At 45.8% G+C, this 20167-nt stretch overlaps 1 protein-coding gene across 3 annotated transcripts in view; it reads left to right on the top strand.

Annotated features, from left to right (window-relative positions):
- Positions 1-20167, top strand: part of Camk1d (calcium/calmodulin dependent protein kinase ID) — a 401940-nt gene that overhangs the window by 335922 nt on the left and 45851 nt on the right. For all 3 annotated transcript variants that reach the window (XM_057787298.1, XM_057787297.1, XM_057787299.1), the window contains exon 5: positions 5248-5374. In XM_057787298.1, the coding sequence (XP_057643281.1) occupies positions 5248-5374 (127 nt within the window). The remainder of the gene's footprint in view (positions 1-5247; positions 5375-20167) is intronic.

Genomic DNA, 20167 nt, shown 5'->3' with positions numbered 1-20167 from the left:
TGTTGAGCCCATGTCGCAATGTGACTTCATGCTACAGTGTTATAGGTCTAGCCTCCACATCCTCCTGTGTGCGTGAGACAGATGTCCACCCCCTAGCACATACGTGCACCACTCAATATAGAAATGCAAGGACTGCCTTGCATTGCAAGCTTGCTGCCCTTAGCAGGAAGTCATCTAGAGTCACCTGTAACATTTACTAAACAGAAGTTGAGCATTTCTCCATCATCTGATCCTGGGTATCAAGGAGTAGAATGGTACAGCTTTCCCTTCAGGAAGACTACCCTTTGGGTTGGGGCGTGACTTGGTGGCTGAGCACTTGCCTAGCATGTGCAAGCCCTAGGCTCTGTGCCCAATACCACGACATTTTTTTATTGAATGTTTTTCGTTTAACACACTGGTCCTAGTTTCCTTTCCCTCCTCCCCTCTGTCCCCTCCCCACCCCCACTACCCACTCCTCCTCCATCTCCATTCAGGCTTCCCTTGGGCATCAGCAAAGCCTGGCACATCAATTCGAGGAAGTACCTCTTTTTAAAAAGTTAAAAAGAAAAAATGCACTCTGGGGTTTTCTCTTTTTCTTTCCACATTTCATTTTCTCTCATTATTTTTCTGTTTCCATTTTCCCCCTTTCTGTAGTCCATCTTGAGACCTTCTAGAGATCTCCTTTCAGAGATGCAAAACTATTAGCCCAAATCAGTGTCGGGGAGGTGTGGGGAGGTCAGTAAGATCTCTGTTCTTGCTTTGCCCAAAAGGTCTCTGATCAAGTGAGTCCACAGAAGACCCAGGAATTTGCCTTTCTAGTGAGTGATGATGCCCCCCCCCCAGGTAACAGTGATGCCAGTCTGGGGACGCCTCTTGGGGAACCACTAGAGAGAGATACTTAGGAATGCCAACCAGTCCTGGCTAACCTTTGTTATCCTCTTGCCAACAAATGGGCTGTGAGTGTAATGAGCCCATATTCGGAGCCCTGAGGCTCTGCAGAGTAAGAAAGAAGCTAGGCCAGCCAGTCCAGTGCCCCCTCCGTGCCAGGCAGCACCCCATCACTGCTCTTTTGCACCCCTGCCACAGACCAAGTCAGTGCTCTGAACACGACAACTGTTGCTATCTAGCTGTTGCTAAGCAAGTTAGTGTTGCGACTTCAGACATGTGGTGTGCAGGGCCATTGGTGCTTCCTAGGAAAACAAGTTAGAAACAATTAAGACATATCCAGGAAGAACAGTGTTCATATCCCCCTGAAAAAGCAGGGCAGGAGACCAGTTCTCACTTCTACCTAAAACTGCTGACTAGGGCTTGCATGTCTCAGCCTGGGGAACTTCGAGAACACCAGGCCTTCTGGAAGTACAACCCATGGCTATCAAACAGGAGGAGGAAGACGATTTTGACAATTGGGCAGAACACAGTGGCTATGTGAGGATTTTTTATACCATCACTTTTCCAGAAGCTCCAAAGAATTTCATTCATGTGGTGTTAAATTTTCATCAACTCCTAAGGACATGGAAGCTACTCAATCTGAGCTACAGCAACAGATAGCCTGACGGTGCTAATGAAAGACATATACAGGGTCTGAGATGCCACCCTAACCCATGCCCACTTCTCCTTCCTAACAGGCGTTTTTATGTCCGGTGGGTCCTGGGAAACTACTAGAGATAACCCAGTGATCTGTTTTGTTCAAGTACAGGGAGTGAGAAAGGAAGTGGCTCCCACTCCCACATCAAGCATGGTTCCTTAGCTTTGCCTGTTGATATTTAGAGATGGAGGACTGTGTGTGGGCAGCAGCCCTGGGCCTTGCAGGAGGTTTAGCAGTTTCTCTGAATTCTAGCCTCTCAATTTCCATCTCCCTTCCTGGAGCCATAGAAATCAAAAGTGTCTCTAGGCTTTGCTGAATTTTCTCCACTGAGGGACCAAACTGTTCCCTGTTGGGAAAACTAGATTCATTGTGTTGTTACATGCAGCAGTCACTTTCCCGGAAATGTATTGAGTGAGATCATTTTTAAGGATTATTATATAAAGTATTACCCAGAAAGGAGCTTAATAGTCTAATTTGAGTATTAGCCCACGGTTGCCTTAGAGAAATGTCATAATGGGCAGTAAAATAATTTTTCAGGTGAGGCCAGGCCCTCCAAAGTCTCCCCTCCTGGCAGAAAGAACCATGATGTGCTACAGTGAGATTCTCTTCATGGCCTCTTACCTTCCAGTCAGATCATCCCTTAGGTGATCCCTTGGCCACCTCAGCTCTGCCTCTCTACCCCCCCTATAAGAAAAAGCCTTGCAGCCATGCCCAAATCTTGAGAAAACTCAAAGTATTGATCAAAACAATGACTATCTAGTTACTTTAACCCTCTTCAGAGATAATTGTTCAGGAAAGCATCTTACCGGCCAGATGAACCACCCGTGGGGGAAGTGGGTGTGCTGGGGTGGGTGCCTGGCAATCTCTTGCCTGAGTTGAACTTGGGTAGCTGCGGAAATCCTGGGGCAAGGAAGATTAAAACCCAGTGGTGGTGAGACAGAGCCCTCTCTTGGCATCTGTGACTGAGTCTTGCTGTTCATCAGTGGATAATTCTTAAACTTCATACATTTCACAACAAGAGGAACCTCCCCTCCCCCAGCTCCCAAGCATTTCAACTGTCTCCACTTCAGACTGGCCCGTTTCATTTCCATTTCAAAGCACCCTTCGGCATCCTTAGATTCCTTCAAATATCCCTCTTCACAAACTTGTCCTGGCAACTCCAGACTCCAATTACTCTTTGTATCACTACTGCAGGTGATTGAAAATGTTTTTCCCTTTGGGTTCTGTTAAAGAAAAAAAAAGTGTTTTGACATTTGTTAGAGCAAGAAAGAAGCCTTTGTTTGAGACTGCTGCGGTAGGGGAGAGAGATTGAGCTCAGCTCTGACTCTGAACCAAGAAGAGCAGAGCGAGTGGCACTAAGGGTAGAGCAGGGATGGGATGGAGGAGGGCACAGTGCCTGCATGGTTACTAAGAAGGGCTAGATAAATGATTCGGTTCTCCAAATGCTTCACAAGCATGAAGACATGAGATGGATTTCGTCACCAGCACCCACATGAAGGAACCAGAGATGGCAATGCACACCTACACTTCCAGCACTGGGGAGGCAGAGACAAGAGAATTCCTGGAGCTCACTGTCCAGGCAGCTGAGACCAGTTGGCAGTGGGCAGCCTCCAGATTCAGTGGAAAGACCCTGTCTCTGGAAATAAATAAATAAGAAAGATAAAACAATAATTATAAAAAGAAATAAAATGACCTCAAAGTCTCTCATTAAAGGTAGACCATGAGCTCATACATGAACAAAGAGTCTCCTCTTTGACCCAAATTGATCATAAGAATCATCCTGGATTTATTTAGCACAAAATATCCCTGGGTATCTGACCAAATCTCTTATCACCCACCCTCAATATCATGTCACCCAGTTCTTTTGCCTTAAGCAAAAATCCTGTCACGTTGGCCTTGCCAATGTCCCCCCTCCATCTACTGTCTTCCAGCGTGCCCTTGGCTAGAAATTGCCACTTAACCTTTGTGGCACTGGAATTGAATCAGGTCCCTCTTCCTCTAAAGCCCCATGGTGGGGGTGAAGAGTACTCAGTGTCCTTCAACATATCTGAATAATTGTTTCTTAGCAGCATCAGAAGCACTAGAGGAAGAGCTGGGCCATATTTCGGGGGTGGGGATTCCCTCTAAAGAGAGTTCACTTGGTCCGTGCTGAGACTGTGCTTGGCTGGCCTGGCTAGAGAAAGGGGGACTTGAGAGGCCAAGGTTTAGTCAAGGACAGTCTTGAATACTTAGTTCTTAACAATTTTGTCACAGCAGAGGCTGCATGCTAAAATCCCTGCCCTCACAGACCCACTCCCCATCTCAGATCTACCAAAGGATGTAGCTCCTCTATTTAATACCCTCATGGGTGAACAGGTAATGATAGTGTACTTGTTTCTAAACAAGTTTGATCACTCTACCTATAATAATTTCTAAAATTTAATGTGTAGTAGCCAAGATATGTCCCAGAAGCCTAATGAGAGAATACAGCTTTATTCTTGGGCTCGGAGGGTAGCCAGTCTGGTAATGATGTGGGAGAAAGAGAATTCCCAATCCTTCATTCTGCTCTCATTCCTTCAAAGTTTATTGCAGATAGGAGCCACAAGTACTTATTCACTCAGTAAATCTGCAGAACTGTCATGGTGGTTAGATGTTCCCGGACTGTTCTAACACCATTCTCCTGAGAGATAGCATCAACTAGAGAATTCTTAACTCCACCAATGCTTAGACCAAAGGAGCGATCCTGTCTCTACAAATCCTCTCTACGAAACTCAGATTGCCTCTGTCTCTATGAAACCTCAGACTGAATCCTCAGACTGCATCTGAGCTCCTGTCTCCTCCCACCTTATATTCCTGTCTCTTCCCAGCCATATCACTCCTGTCTCCACCTCTCTAGTGCCTGGATTAAATGCTTATGATCCCAAGGGCTGGAATCACCTTTGTGTGAGCTCTGTTTCTGTTTTAGACAGATTCAACCTCGTGTAGTCCAGGGTGGCCTTGAACTCACAGAGATCTATCTGCCTCTGTCTCCTGAGTGCTGGCATTTAAAGGAGTGTGTCACCACTGTCTGGCTTCTATGACTAGCTAATAGCTTAGCTCTGCACTCTGATCTTCAGGCAAGCTTTATTTGTTCGATTGCAAACAAAATACCACTATACACAAGAACCTACAAATCCTGAAAATGTAATTTCATCTTCCGGGAGTCCTGTTCCCTAAGCTAAGAACTGAAATGGCAAAGTCTGAGAGCCATTAGCTTCCTAGGTTTCCTCAAAATGTGGTTTTTCTTTCTTAAGGAGGCAAAAATGCTCTTAAAGGAAAAGAATAACATTGAAGACTTGCTTGTGCCAAATGTTCTGCCGGGCCCTCTGTGGCCTTTCTAGTGAGCACTGTTGTTAACTGACATCTATTGATGTAGACTTTGTCTATGTCTAAAGGTCAAGTTTCTTCTTAATTGTGAGATTTCATGAGTCTCCCATAAGTAAGGCAGCTTTAAATGTATACATTGTTTGCTTTCAGTTCTGGGGATAGAGTCCAGGGCCTCTTGCAGGTTAAGCAAGGCCCCTACCACTAAGCTACACCCCAGTCTTCAGTTTAGTTTTTATTTGGAGAGACATGCTCCCCCAAGTAGCTGGGGTGCTAGGTTTCCACTCCAGGTTAGATTTACAGTCTCTAAGTCGTTTTTGTTTCGTTTTCTTTTTTTCTAGCCTGAAAACCTCTTGTACTACAGTCAAGATGAGGAGTCCAAAATAATGATCAGCGACTTTGGTCTGTCAAAAATGGAGGGCAAAGGAGACGTGATGTCCACAGCCTGTGGGACCCCGGGCTATGTCGGTAAGGACAGTGTATGTGCCTGTGCACACATGTGTGTACCCATGACGCTGGGATGTCTCCTTGGCAGCGTCATCTTTTCCCTGAAGCTGGAGCCCAGCATATATCTCAACTACCTGCCTTTCTCTTGAAGGAAAGATAAAAATACTGAAAGAAACCATAGCCAGTAAACAGTGAAGTGATTTCTCTGAAACCTTTGACCAATTGCGTGGAAATCCTGTTTGATTTGGTTGTGGGCCCAACTGGTCTTTGAGAGCAAAATGGGTTGAATTCTCAGGTTCTAATTAACATTAACAGGATTAATGTGAGTGTCTATTTTTGGATGATCTACAGTGAAGCAGTGAACCTACAGTAAGGTGCAGGCAGACTATAAAACATGCAAACTGTGGAGATCCATGCAGCGAGAGAAAAAATACTTGTATGAGGAATATGGAAGAAACCATAAGTCATCCTCTCAAGTCAAATCACCGTGATCTGTGCAGGCAAAGCCAGGGGTTATGATAGGATTTCCTAAAATCATAGCTGCACCTTTCTTCCTGCCACTCATACAAAATGCAGAGAAGCTACTGACAGCTGTGAGCAGCTGGCCACTGGGATTCACCTTCGGTTTCTGGAGAAAACCCGCGGGAACTGTGTTAGCTTGCTGTTACTGTAACAAACACCTGAAGTAATCAGCTTAGAAAGAGAAAAGCTTAATTTCTCCTTGTGGCTTTGGAGATTTCAGACTGTGAGTGATCGGCCCTGTAACTGCTGGGCAAGCAGCACACCATGTCAACAGCGTCTGCTAAAACACTCCTTATGAGGCTGGGACATGACGGAGAAGGGTAGGATATTAATAACCCCTTCAAAGTTGTAGCCCCCATGACCAGGAAGCCTCACAAGAGGCCTTCCTTCACTCTCCTGCCATCTCCCCAAAGCACTACATGCTGGGGACCAAACCTCTATCACATGGCCCTTAGGGAACACTGATTCCTAACAGCATTCACATCAGCGTTTTCAATCGCTTATCAAATGTGTATTCAGGGCCTACTGTGCTGCCAGCGCTCTTGTGAACATTGCTCAGACACCTTCCCTCCTCCTTCATGGAGCTTGCTTAAAACAACAGGGCCACAAAAACAGAAAGAAATGGACAAGGCTGTTTCTGCTTGTGCTGTGCTGGGGGAAATGAGGCCAGCAGCATGCAATAGAGAGTGACAGGGATTAAGGGGGATACAGGACTGTGTTGAGAGAACTGAGAGGCTTGAGCCTTCACCTGGATGACAGAGCAGCCGGCCACCTGGAAGTTAGAGAAGAGGGGTCATTCTCGGCCGAGAAATAAGCTTGACAAAAGCCAAAGGCAGAGAGAGGGCAAGCTGGTATGTTTGGCGTGGGGCGAGGTTGGAAAATGGAGAGCAAGGCTGAATCCTCATGCAAAACTTGAAGGCCTTTCTTTGTGAGAGCAGCGTGTGTACTAGGCGTGGTGGCACGTTCTTGGATTTCCAGCACTGGAGGGTGGAGAGGTGGGAAGAAACCAAGTTTGAGGCCAGTCTGGGATGTGTAGAAAGATCATGCAAAAAACAGAAAGCACATAAATAAAAACGGAGGAAGAAGTGAAAGAGATGACGGAGCATGAGGAAAGGAGGTAAAGGAGGGGGAAGAAAGGAAGGAATGGAGGAGGGAGAGAGGAAGGGAGGGAGGGGAGAAAGGAGTGAAGGAAGGAGGGAGAGAGGGAGGGAGGGAGGGAGGGAGAAGAAAGGGAGGGAGGGAGGGAGGGAGGGAGAAGAAAGGGAGGGAGGGAGGGAGGGAGGGAGGGAGGGAGGGAGGGAGGGAGGGAGGGGAGAAAGGAGTGAAGGAAGGAGGGAGAGAGGGAGGAAGTAAGGAAGAGAGAGAGAAGAGCAGAGGAAGGGAAGAAGGGGAGGGGGAACACCGTGTAAACCTCCCTAAGGGAGGGAGATTAGTATTACACAGCCTACACCATTCCCAGTGGCTTCTGCTTCAGGCAACAACTAGGGAATCTTCCCAATGGGCTGAGAAGATTCAGCCTAAAACCCATCGGTCTAGAGACAGCAGAACACCGTGGGGATTTCCCAGTGGCCTTCGAGGCACTCCGTGGTGTTTCAAGTCCTTGCATAATTACATTCTCATATCAAAATTAGTATGTCACTGCTGTTTCATTTTCCAAATTACTCAGAGGAGGAAAGCAAAGAGCCAACAGAGGGGATGTTGTATAAGATGAGGGAAGGGAAAGGAGCAAGAGACTTAGAAGAATGGGATCCTCAACAAAAAGATGTGGCAGACAGAAGCCATGGGAACTGTCACCAGTGCGACTCATGTCCCCGGATTGTGACTAAGCTCTGACTGACTTTTAGAGGCCATAGAGACTCAAGAAAGGGATAGATGGGCCAGCCAACAGTCACTGGTGGTATGATAGTGAGGATAGGTGGGGCCGTGAAATGTGGGGACTGTGGAAAACGAGCTGTGTGAGAAACATACAAGTTCATGTGCAGCCGGAGCAGAAATGCGAGGGTACGTGGTGTGTGAATGCAGTTTCTCCTGCGTGCTGCCTACACCACTGGGCAAAGCCACAGGGCAATGAATGGAAGGCATATATCCTTGGCATCTTTGAAAAATGAAGGACTCCGAGGAGAGGGTTCTCTTCTATCCACCATAGATATCAGAAATAAAATGGCTGCTAGCTTGTGTTGTGAGATTCAGTCTCCTGGTCAGGAAGGCTCTAACCCCCCAGGTCTCAAGTCATCTTCTCCAGGTTGCTTAGGTGCCGGGGTTGTGGCCCGGCTTTTGCCTTCTGGCTTTTGAGCTGAGACCTAACTGGGCTGACAGAATATTCTTACGTTTGCACTTAGCTCTCCTCACTCCAATTCTGATACTGGAAAGCTCTAAGACTTCCTAGACTGCTCCCGGCTTGCGGTGGCTACCACCTGCCCAGTTTGTTTTAATTTGTTGCTGTGTCCAGAGCTGCTTGATTTAGGGACAGTGTATGAAGTGGCTCCTTAAAAAGCAGGCAATCAAGTCCTTGTGTGACTCTGTTGCCAGCTACCGAGGCTCTGAGAACAATAGCAATATAGTTACTGGTTTGTTTGTATTACTGAGCACCCAGAGTGAGGAAGGGCTCAAGTCTCTATGGTCTTTGGGCAGTCATCAGCCAAAGTGGATCTTCCCTCGCTCACTCAAGTCTCCATGCCAATCTCCTATTCATCCATCAAAACCCAGCTGAAATGCTACCCTCGTCTGGTTGCGGTCCTGCCTCCTCCTCTCCTTCAATATCCTAGTTCCTTTCTTCTCCCTTCCCAACACTGTGGCTCTAGTCACACTGAATCTGGGTCCCTGTCTATCTGTGTCTCTTTGCTGCACTGTGACTTTTGCTCCAGCAAGGGCTATGTCTGCGTCATCTTTATACAGACGCATGCTGAATTGCATTCAAAGCAGAGGGCCCATGAATTTTTTTTCTTTTTTCATTAATTCAGTCAAGTCACATTTATTGGTTCTCCCCTGTGCACTGTGAACAGTCTTCGGTGTTCACAAACAAATGTGGAAAGGATAGAGATTCTGACTCAAAACATTCAGTGTTGTGAGACATAGAAGCCAGAAAGTAATTTTATTAATAGCAATGCAGTTATGGTGGTACATGCCTGTCATCCCAGCACTTGAGAAGTGGGGGCAGGAGGGTTCCAAATTTGAGGCAGCCTAGGCTAAATGACGAAACCTTGTTTTTACAAATTTAAAAATGTTATGCTGGATGTTGTTCGTACATTCCAGAATTAATTATTTAATGCCTGCCGTCTGTTTGAGGGATTCTAACAGAATGGAAAATAAGTTAGGAGGGGAAAAAAAACAACGCAGGCATAAACCCTTTCTCACGTCCTCACATTCAGAGAGAAGGAGACAGATTATAGGCAAGTAACTGAGTAAATTCATTCCTGTGTTAGCTCAGTAACACTGATAAAGGGTGTGTGTGGAAGGAGTGAACGTGCAGGTGGAAACCAGAAGACAATCTCAGGAATGACTCCTCAGGTCCATCCACCTGGTTTTTTGAGACAGTTTCTCTCGTTGGGACCTGGAGCATGTCAACTAGTCTGGACTGAGTGACCAGCGAGCCCAGAGATCCTGCTACTGCCTCCCCAGTTGGGCTGATGAGCTTTTGCTGTCATACCTGACTTTCTGTGGGCAAACTAGAGATAGAGTTCTGATCCTCCTGCATGCAAGCATTTCTCTGGCTGAGCCAACTTCCCTGCCTCTATGTATCCTTTTATAAAAGGGAGGTGTGGCCCATAGAGACAGTGTCACTAGCAGGTGACTATAAACATCACTCCATCTGGTGCAGAGTTCCTAGTGCATGCAGTTTCAATGGTTTATTGCATCCAACCCTAGGATGGCGTGGCAAGGTATACAATGCAAGATGCATGTATGGTTATGTATTTCAAATATAGCATAACGAGTGTATTTCAGGAGCAAACTGTAAAGTCCTGGTAAGGAGAGGGGTCATCAGTAGCTAGCACAACGAAGAAAAAACTGGAAGGACTGAAGGAAGGTGGAGCTCAGCCAAAGAGTTACAGTTGCCACGCAAGCCCTGGACTCCCCTTGTGGCTATGGTAGGATCTATGAGAAAGGACCAGACTCCTTTAACTTAGAGAACAGGCTGCTACAAATGAACTCTTTCTGGTAGAGATAATGAGAAATGATTGGCCATCTGGTGGCAGTGAGATGCTCAGAGGAACGTGGTGTCTGTCGATCTGATGCAGACCTGGATGTGGAATCTATTTAAGTCAAATGTTCCATTCTCCTTGATGCCACCAACAGGAGGCAAATTCAGAAGTGAGAAGTTTGCCAATTAGCATGTCTGATCTGTGGAATTAATTGAATACCCAAATGGGTCCCCTGAGGTCACTGAGTATGTGACAGAAGGCATCTATCTCAATCATGGAACTGATAAAGAACAAAGAACAGGGGTGACAAATATACTCCTAGTTAGTAGAGGAAAGCCTGGAGCTTTGAGGGTGTGTGTATGTGTGTGTTGTGTATAGTAAATACATGTGAATGTACTGTATGGTGTGTGTATCTGTGTGTATATTTGGTGGTATGCAGGGTGTGTTGTGTGATATATGTGTGTGAGTATGGTGTATGTATGTGTTTGTGTGTGTATATATGCATGTGTGCATATATGTGGGGATGTTTGTGGGGTGTACATATGTGAGTGTGGTGTGTGGTATGTGTATGTGTGTCTGTGTATATGCATATGTGTGCATTTCGTTGTTTAGTTTTGGTTTTTCATTCATTGCCAAGTTCACTTTCTTTGCACATTAACATGGCTGCTCAGATTTAAGGACCACAGTCAGGTCTCCTGGTTTCAGAAACAAAAATAAACTTTAAGAGAACTTCAGATACACAGATCAAGTGGCTATGTGTCTCTCAAGAATGGGATGCCATGTTGTTATCTTCCTGTTAGGGTGCTGCTGTAGAGAGAGGGAGGTGGCTGGTGGCGGGCACGCTGCCTGAGCTGTCGTGGTTCTAAAGTGAAAAGTTTTATTATTGACTCTTGTTGAGCAATGATTTATCACTCTGCAGTATTTCATTCCCAGCATGCCACTATTTCCTGATTGATTACTTTTGACTTGAAACTGGGAGAGATCATTGGCACCTGGGCACATCATTTTATTTACAATCAGAACTACATGAGCAAAATTTTACTTCATGGCTGATTGTTGTGTAGCTTCCACATGAGGGAACATCATCCCAGTATCCTTCCAAAACTTAACTTCAGCATTGCTGGCCCAGGCATGGCAGGCAGTATTAGTATATTTCTGCCTAAAGCAGTTTAAACACATTTAGTCTTGCTCTTCCTTGAATGAAGCTTGAGAACAGTTGATCAGCTGTCTTAGAATGCCTGCCTGACTACTGGCCAATCGGCATTTTTGTTTGCTTGTTTGTTTGTTTGTATATTTGTTTGTTTTAATGACAGGGTTTCCTGTAGCTTTAGAACCTATCCTAGAACTCGCTCTGTAGGCCAGGCTGGCCTCGAACTCGCAGAGATCTGCTTCCTGTGTGCTGGAATTAAAGGCTTGTTCCATCATCATCTGACTCAATCAGTGTTTTATTAAGCCAATATGAGTGACAAATCTTTACAGTGTACCAGAGCATTGTCTCACAGCACTTTTTCCAACACGTTAGAGGAATACCCTTAATTCAGGGATCGCTGAAGTTTTAGAACTTGAGATTTAAGCCTGTGGGAGAGCTTGGAAACTAGAGATGTGGGTTGGCACAGTGTTAGTGCTGGGATAAACATCCTCAAGATAACCTGGCCTGTAGCTGGTATCAGTCATGGCAGGTGACCTGAATGCAAATGTCTGGTTTTTTATTTTAGTTTATACGTGTGTGTGGCATGTATTTGTATTCATTTAGGTGTGAGTGTGTGTGTGTGTGTGTATGTGTGTGTAAACCAAGGCCAATGTTTCTTCATTTACCCTTCCCTTTATTTTTGAGACATGGTCTTTCATTGGACCTGGAACTCATGGGTCCAGGTAGGCTGCTTGCTCCATGATCTGTAGGGACCCATCCATCTCCTCCTCCCTGGCATGGAGAGTGTAGAATAAGTACTCATTTTCACTTGGGTGCTAGGGGTCTGAACTCAGGTCCTTATGCTTGTACAGCAAACACTTCACCAACCAAACCATCCCTTCAGCTTCTGAAAATGTGTTCTTCCAGACCTCTGCCATTGGTTGGGGATAAGGGGAGGCTAAGGGTTGTCATTTTACCGTGCATAACACAAACATGCTAGACTGTGTATCCTTTTTATTTTTTTTTAATCAAGGAGGTAAGCAGTACTAGGGCTAAAGCCCATGTCCTCTCCATGCTAGGTAAGTGTTCTGCCACTGAGCTGTCTCCAAGACATAGTTGTTGTGTTAAGATATATAGATAGATGATAGCCATATGCCAAGAAAGTCCTCCTATTGTCTCTGCTCTCACACAAACAGGAAAAACTGTATTAATTTGATGGGCCTTTTTCATTTCTGTTCTCTTCAGCAGCCTGAGGGGTCTCCATCGTTCTTTCCTCAGAGCGCCTCTGTTCGCTGTGGCGGGTTCTCCCCAGCAGAGCGTTACTTCTTGTTTTTCACTTGGTATTGTGCTTTGGCAGCTGACTGGATGCATTATGTCATTGTTCTCATCCTGTCTCTACAGGTCAGCGCTAAAATGAGATTTTTATGTAGCTGCTAACATGCCATGCCAAGCTGATGGTAGTCAGAGGATGTAGTAGAAAGCTGCGGGCTGCGTTCCTGCCACCCAGCTCCCGGCCGCCTGGCTGGCTTATGCCCCAAAATAACAACACACAAACTGTATTCATATAAACACTGCTTGGCCCATTTCTATTAATGTGTGTAGCACCACGGGGTGCGCTTACCAGGAAGATTCCAGCCTACGTCCATCCTGGGTCAGAGCTTCATTGCGTCTGCCCTGGAGAGCAGCGGCATGGCGTCTGCCTCACTTCCTCCCAGCATTCTGTTCTGTTTACTCCACTTACATATGTTCTAACCTATCAGGCCAAGCAGTTTCTTTATTAATTAACCAATGAGATCAACAGATTGATATGTGACACTCCCACATCAAGAGGATCCAAATAAGACTTCCTTTTCTTTCTTTCACATCAGCCTGGCAGTGGTAACTCCAAGCAAGCATCTCATGCCATGCACTATAACTAGACCCTGCCTTGTTAGGAAAGGCAGAGCCCCCCCAATGGGAGACTTCTAGGTCATGTGTTCTTCTTTTCACCAATCTTTGCAGGAGTGGATGTAGACAGAGACAGAAAGGCTCATTGTGAGAATGTGGACAAAGTAAACCCAGCCTTGCACATGTGGCCACACTAAACCTCTCTGTATTGGTAGAATGTGCTGGGGATCAAAGCCAGGGCCTGGCACATGCTAGGCCAGCACTCTACTGCCAGGCTCCACGTCCTGGCCTAACTCTTTCCTCTCACCGTGATCTTTCAAAACATGAGGACCTCTATTCAGTCCCCAGAGCCCACATGATAAAACCAAGCATAGCTTCTTGATAAACTTCAGAAGAGATTAAGAATAAGGTGCTTTGGCCAGTCATAAGCCAGACAAGGTCTGCACAAGGCCAAATACTTACACCAATGTATAAGGCTCATATTGCAGTTATCTTTTGCTTTAATTGCACTAAAATTCCTTAATCTGACGCTTGATCTCCTCCAGTCCACTGAATTCCAAGTTGCTTCCACATTCAAATCCCAGTTACTTCTGGATTTTCCACTCCCTTCCTCTTCCTCAGCTTCATTCCTTCACCACCCACATACTGGCTTCAGTAGATTTGCGTAGTAATCCCAGTTTAAGCACAAATGGTAATTCCCAGGCAAGGTGATGCATTCATGGGGACGTTTCAAGGCTGTAATCCAAGTCAAGGGGCTACTGGAACATCAGAGTGGGCTAATATTCTAGCATAGACTTTTTAGTAAAGTACAGTTTTAAGTCATTGGTAAGAAACAGCAAAGGAATCTACAGCAACAGAAGGAGTCCAGAGCTGTCCCAAGAACCTTGCATTCTTTGAAATAGAAGGCTATCGAAGACAAACCATGGCCAAGGATGGGCTTGTGTTTCAGGTGGTTGTTGGTTTGGTTTGGCATTTGGATTGTGTGTGTGTGTGTGTGTTTCTTTTGGGACCAGATCTTGTTACGAAGACAAGGATGCCTTCAACTTCATCATTAGCCCATCTCAGCCTCCCAAGTACCAGCAATACAAGCAAGTCCTACAGCTCAGGCTTAGCTGTACACAGATTCTAACACCCTAAAGAAAGCGGTACATGGTCAGGGCTTCACAGGACATTCCTCCATCATGTATTGGGTTGTTTGTTTTTAATTATTGCTGCTAAAAATTCTCCCAAAACAGACCTAGGAACATTGGGCATCCCTTTCCGTTGTAATGAAATTCTCCCCCAAGGCCAACAAGCTCTTAAAATGTATGTCTGAAATTCTAATACCACAAAAGCTGGGTCGTATTCCCTCCCCTTGATCTCCAGCACTTTTAGTTTTTCATCTTTGAACTTTTCATCTTTCCCACCATTTAAAAGAAATTGTTACTGGGTATGTAGCTCAGCTGGTAGAGGGCTTGCCCAGCATGGACAAAGCCCCAGGTGTGATCCCAACATACAGCATAGACTAGACCTGTGGAGGTGCATGCCAGTCAGCCTAGCACTTGGGAGGGAAAGGCAGGAGGATCAGAAATTCAAGGCCATCCTTGGCTACATACTGAATCTGAGGCCACCCTGAGCTATACAAGACCCTGTCTCAAACTAATTTAAATAATCAAAAACATCTTCTTGTGTTTTTTTTTCTTAACTCTTTTGGGGGTTTACCACCCAACTCCCAAATAAATACAAGGAGACTTATTTTTACTTATAAATGCCCAGCCTTAGTTTGGCTTGTTTCCAGTCGGATTTTTTTTTTTTAATTTTTAATTCTTCGAGACAGGGATTCTCCGTAGCTTTTTTTGGTTCCTGTCCTGGAACTAGCTCTTGTAGACCAGGCTGGCCTCGAACTCCCAGAGATCCGCCTGCCTCTGCCTCCCGAGTGCTGGGATTAAAGGCGTGCGCCACCACCGCCCGGCTTTCCAGTCAGATTTTCTAACTTAAATTATTCCATTTCTCTTTAACTACATTTTGCCTCTGGGCTTTTTACCTCTTTTTATTCTATCTATCTTTCTTTTCTTCTTACTCTGTGGCTGGCTGGCTGGCTGGCCCCTGGCATCCTCTTCTCCTTTTCTTGCTCCTCCCTCTTCTCCTCCTATTTATTCTCTCTGCATGCCAGCCCCGCCTATTTCTCTCTCCTGCCTCACTATTGGCCATTCTGGTTTTTATTACCAATCAAGTGTATTAAACAAGCAAAGTAACACAGCTTCACAGAGTTAAACAAATGCGAAAGAAAAGAACGCAGCACATCTTTGCCTCATTAAACAGATATTCTACAGCTTAAATGAATGTAACACATCTCAAACTAATATTCCACAACGTCTTCTTGCCACCCCTGTCTCGCACAGTGTCACTCACTCTTTGAAAATATTTGACTTTTTCCACTCATCTAACGGAGATGCGTTTCTCCTTGTGTCTTCCTGAAGGACAGGACTATCACTTGTGGTCCAACAGTTTAACTTTGGACTTGCATGCTTTGTTATCCTTAATTCCTTATCCAGAGAGGTCACATTCATCCATTCCACTGACCACACATTCTTTTCACTAAAATATCACTCCAGACCTAAGTGGCAGACACCCCAAAAAACAGAACATCAAAGCGTAGACAGATAATGATATCTCTAAAACATAATGACAGAGAAGCCCGCCTATAGTCTACCTGCCTATAGTTCAGGTACTAAAAAAGTAGAGTTGCCTTTTGTTTGTTTGAGGCAGGGTTTCATGTAATTCAGGCTAGTGTTGGGTTGGATACATAGAGTCAAGGATGACCTTGAACTTCCCAAGTGCTGGGATTATAGTCATGGGCACCATGGGTTTTGCTTCGAGTATATGCACTAATTTCAGACATTCAATCAAACTCCACTTGAGCTAACCAAAAGCACTTCTTCCTCTGTGCCTGATGGCTACATCTATTTTCTCACACTCTTCCTTGAGAAGGCAGCTCCTGCGGCCGATGTCCAGTTACTTCTGTGGCTTTGGTCTGAGCTCAGTGCCCAGGAGAAGAGGAACGCTATGTTTCTTGGAGCTGTGGCCAGAGTCACTTCCTCGCCTCATAAAGCCAGGAGCCAGTAAAGGCTGATTAAATGGCTACATAAAGTGGATGATGCCATTTCCATCCCCTTGCTTCTGGACCGTTGACTTTTATTCCGGCATCTAGGGCTGTGTCCTCCTGACTGTGTCCCCGTCCTTCGCCCGCTGAGGTGATCATCTGTGACGTGCTGAGAGGAAGGGTGGAACATACATCTTCAGAGGGGAACAAATCACCTCCAGCGTGAACTTGGACTTGGTGACAGGATGATGGTGTCTTGGTGTACCCTCCTAGCAGGAACTCCTTTTGGGTACATCCTGTCCTCAGGAAGGGGAAAATTCCTGTTCTTTGTAAGATTGGTTTCCATGTCCCCACCTGCACAAGAGACCTGATCTCTCAGTTTTCACTTAAATCTTTTTTCCTGAAGAAAAAAAGAACAGCAATTAAATTATTTTAAAAACAAGATGAAAGTCCTCTAAAATTCTTTTGTTTTTTATCTTCCCCACATCTCTTGGGCCCCACCCTGACCAGGAACGCTTTCCCTACATCAATATAAAACAACTTGGTTTATAGATGTCATTGCCCACAGAGTGGAATTTTCCGTTTGTGGGCTGGTTGTGTCTTACAGTAATAAATCCCTCCGTGTTAAATTCTAGTCCTACTGCTTTCTGAAAAGCCTGGGGGGAATGTGGACACCCAGAGGACTCCATCTGCGGAGAACTCTGATCGTTTGTGGGATGTTCTGATGCTTCGCTGTGCCTGCATGGCCCGGATAAAGATGAGCTTCAGTTTACTGTTCTGAACTAGTAAGTTTCCGTGAGGAAGATGAGGAAAGTCAAGCTCGCAGCACCCTAAGTCCCATGAGGGAGGAAGTTCTGAGCTGTCAGCTAATAAAATGGCATCTTTCTCTGGATAGATTTAAACCTAGTGGTTTTGAAATATCTTTGAGAAAGGACTTTTAAAAGAAGAACGGTCTGGGTGACAGACAGACCCATGTGTAGAGAATCGGAGCCAATTCTCTGCCAGAAATCATTTGATGATGGAACGATTGATCTTGCTTTTATTCAATAAACATATTTCCTAATGAACAATTAATAGCATTCTAAAACCCATTGGTTTTTTTTCCTTACTTTTCCTCCTCTTCTCCCTCCCTTCTCTCCCTTTCTTTTCTCTCTCTTCCTCTTTCTCCTTCTCCCTCCCCTCCCTTTCCTTTAATTCCCTTCTACCTCTACCGTTGTGTTACCCACTAAGCATCCTTGAAGTGGTAGATCTCTTTAGAACCCACTTGTGTGGAATTTGAGAGCATCATCCCAAAAGAACAATGGCCTGTGTGGTGACCAGGTTGGGGCTCAGTTGAACTAGATTGTGCTCGGCCCGGGACACACATGGGCTCCTCTATATCCCTGTTTCCAGCAGCATGAGTCTGGATGTCACAGTGTGGTTCTCAAAGCAGGGAGGGTTGGGGGATAGTATAAGGCATGGTGAACTATGGGACTGGTATGGGAGGATTTGGGTGAGAGGCTTGAAGGACCCAACTGTGTATCACTCAGAGTTCTGCCCACAGCCCCAGCCTGCTCTCTCTGTGTCTAAAAAGGCTGACTTTGACCAAGACTAGTGGATAGTCAAAGGATACAGTGTATAAGTTCTTCTCAAAACCTTCGTGTGGGTGGGCCTCTATACAGCTGTCTCCACTGGGCTATCTGTCTATCGAGGCTGTGCCAGGAAGACAGGTCCCTTCCCGTTCTGCCTAGTGCCACAAGCCCTAGTCCCTTGCTCCCAGGTCCACTTCTACGAATTAGATTGAAGGCCTCCCTCTTTTAAGAGTGTTGGGGTTATCGGGACATCATTGCATGAATTTCCCACCATGTGTAAACTCCGCTGCTTGCTATTAGAAGAAAATAGCTTGTACCTATTGGAAAGTCCCCTGGCATCTTCAGGCACGTGGAATCCTGGCAGCCTGTCTCACGGGGTGCTGTTCCCTTAGTCCCCAGACTCTGTTCTGCACCTCATTGGCCTAGAAATTCATTCATCACCTCCAGGGTTGTCAACTGGAAGATGTGAATTTCTTTTGTTTTTTTAAAAGAATTACAGCAGAGTTTTGCCAAGTGGCATGAGACTGATAGGGCAATAATAAGGCATTTGGCTGGTTCTCACCGTGAAAGCTGGTCTCGGAAAAGACCAGAATGTGCCGTCAACTGCCCAGGTGCTCTTTCTCTACTACTATGCAGCTGAAAGAAATGCAGAAAATGGGAAGAGATGGTTTCAAACCATTAGGTGGACTCAGCAGAAGAGAAGGGTAGAACTTGAGAAAATCTCTCCACTGGCTTTGGGAGGTCCTAGGATTTGATCTCCATATCAACCTACTAAAGAGGTTGTGTGAGTGTGTGTGTGTGTGTCCATATTAATTACTAGAAATAAAACTTAGAATTTCACACATTTTCCCCACATAAACATTTCTTTTAATAAATAAAGAATATTTGTGGCTCGGTTTTACATCACATTTACAGATAAAGGAAGACTAGACAAACAGTAAGGGTGAAGCTAGTGCGCCACTGGAGGAATGCAAGCCCCACCTGCACGTCACGCCCAATGCAGGGGACAGCATGCAGAACTCACTCTAGACCAGACTAGGCGCAGGGAAAGAACGGCCCTTGGTGAGAACCACACGGCACCATCCGACCCCTCATGTCCTGCAGAACCAGTGCTCGGCTGCAGTGTCACGTGAACTGGGGCTGGGTTCCTGCCCACACCAAGTGGCTTTTCTGTTGACACGGGCTGAGGGCATTAGCTGCCGTATCCACTGATTATCAGTATTAGAACAGAAAGAGAAAGCCACAGGCCTGGAGAGATGGCTCAGGTGGTAAAGTGTCTGCCTTATGAGCATGAGGACCTGAGTTCAATCCCCAGAACCTATGGTTTGTTTTAACTGAATATCATGAGATTGTAAGACCAACACTGGAGAAAATGGAATACCTGGTGGTTCCTTGAGGCTCACTGGCCTGCTCACCTAAACTACTTGCTAAGTTCCAGGCCATGGGAAGCCTTGTCTCAAAAAAAAAAAAATGTATGGTTCTTGAGGAAGGTGAGCCAAGGCTGTCCTCTGGCTTCAGAATGTGTCCTCATGCACACACAGAACCTCAACATTTCAAGTCATGCACATCAGCTGCTTGCTTTGGATTCCATACAGTGCCTCCCTTTCCCAGTTGCCCAGAACGTTAGTGGCTTTCCCTACCCAAGGGGAAACATGTGCCTGGTACCACCTCACTCTTGTTTCTCAGATTGAGGGTTTGAAAATGGGTTTTGTTCTTTTAAAGATTTCTCCCTCCCACAGTTATAATAGAAGGAAGAAAAGGGGACAGAGACAAAATGAGTTCATCCTTGGAGAGGTACGACTGCAGGGCAGAGGTTTCTGTTCGCCTTGAACATCTTACCTCAGGGCATGGACAGTCTTTGCTTGTCTACTATGTAAGCAGCAGTCATGAAACTGACAGCTTCCTTCTCTGTGTCTTTGCCATCTGTGTCTGTAGCCATGTGGGCACCTGCTGCAATGACAGTGAGATGGTGCCGTCAGTCTGGCACTAATTCCCTATGCCTCTATGCCGTTTGACACCTGGGTTGGCAGGTTGGTAGGACCAGGCTGGGTGGCTGGCCATCTTGCTAATGAGCCCTGGGATCCTTGAAGTGGTCCAGGGCCCCTGCCAGCAGCTTGTCTCTGCCCCTAACATCTGGGTCACCCTGTGTGTAGCGAGAATGGTCGTCAGGTGTCCTGAGTGCCTCCTCTGCCAGTGACAAACTTTTCATCAGACACAGTCACTGAGCGCCGTCTGTGCCAGCGTATCCACTCAGACCAGAGTGCCAGCCTCCTAAATCAAAGGGACATTTACTGTGGCTAAGAGGCTCCCTTTGTCACTTCCCATAACAGAGGACTCTGAGAGGCATCCTCTTAGCAGTGAGTCCGAAAGGACCCATTTATGCACCTGGCTTCTAACTCTCCAAGGGCTGTTTCTCAAGGTAGTCTACCAGTCTGTAAACCTTTTTGCTACTGCATTGATGGCAAACATAGCAAAGACAAGACA

Source organism: Chionomys nivalis, chromosome 13 (genome assembly GCF_950005125.1).
Source record: "Chionomys nivalis chromosome 13, mChiNiv1.1, whole genome shotgun sequence".
Classification (NCBI taxonomy): Eukaryota; Metazoa; Chordata; class Mammalia; order Rodentia; family Cricetidae; genus Chionomys; species Chionomys nivalis.
This window is presented reverse-complemented; position numbering and strand designations above follow the sequence as displayed.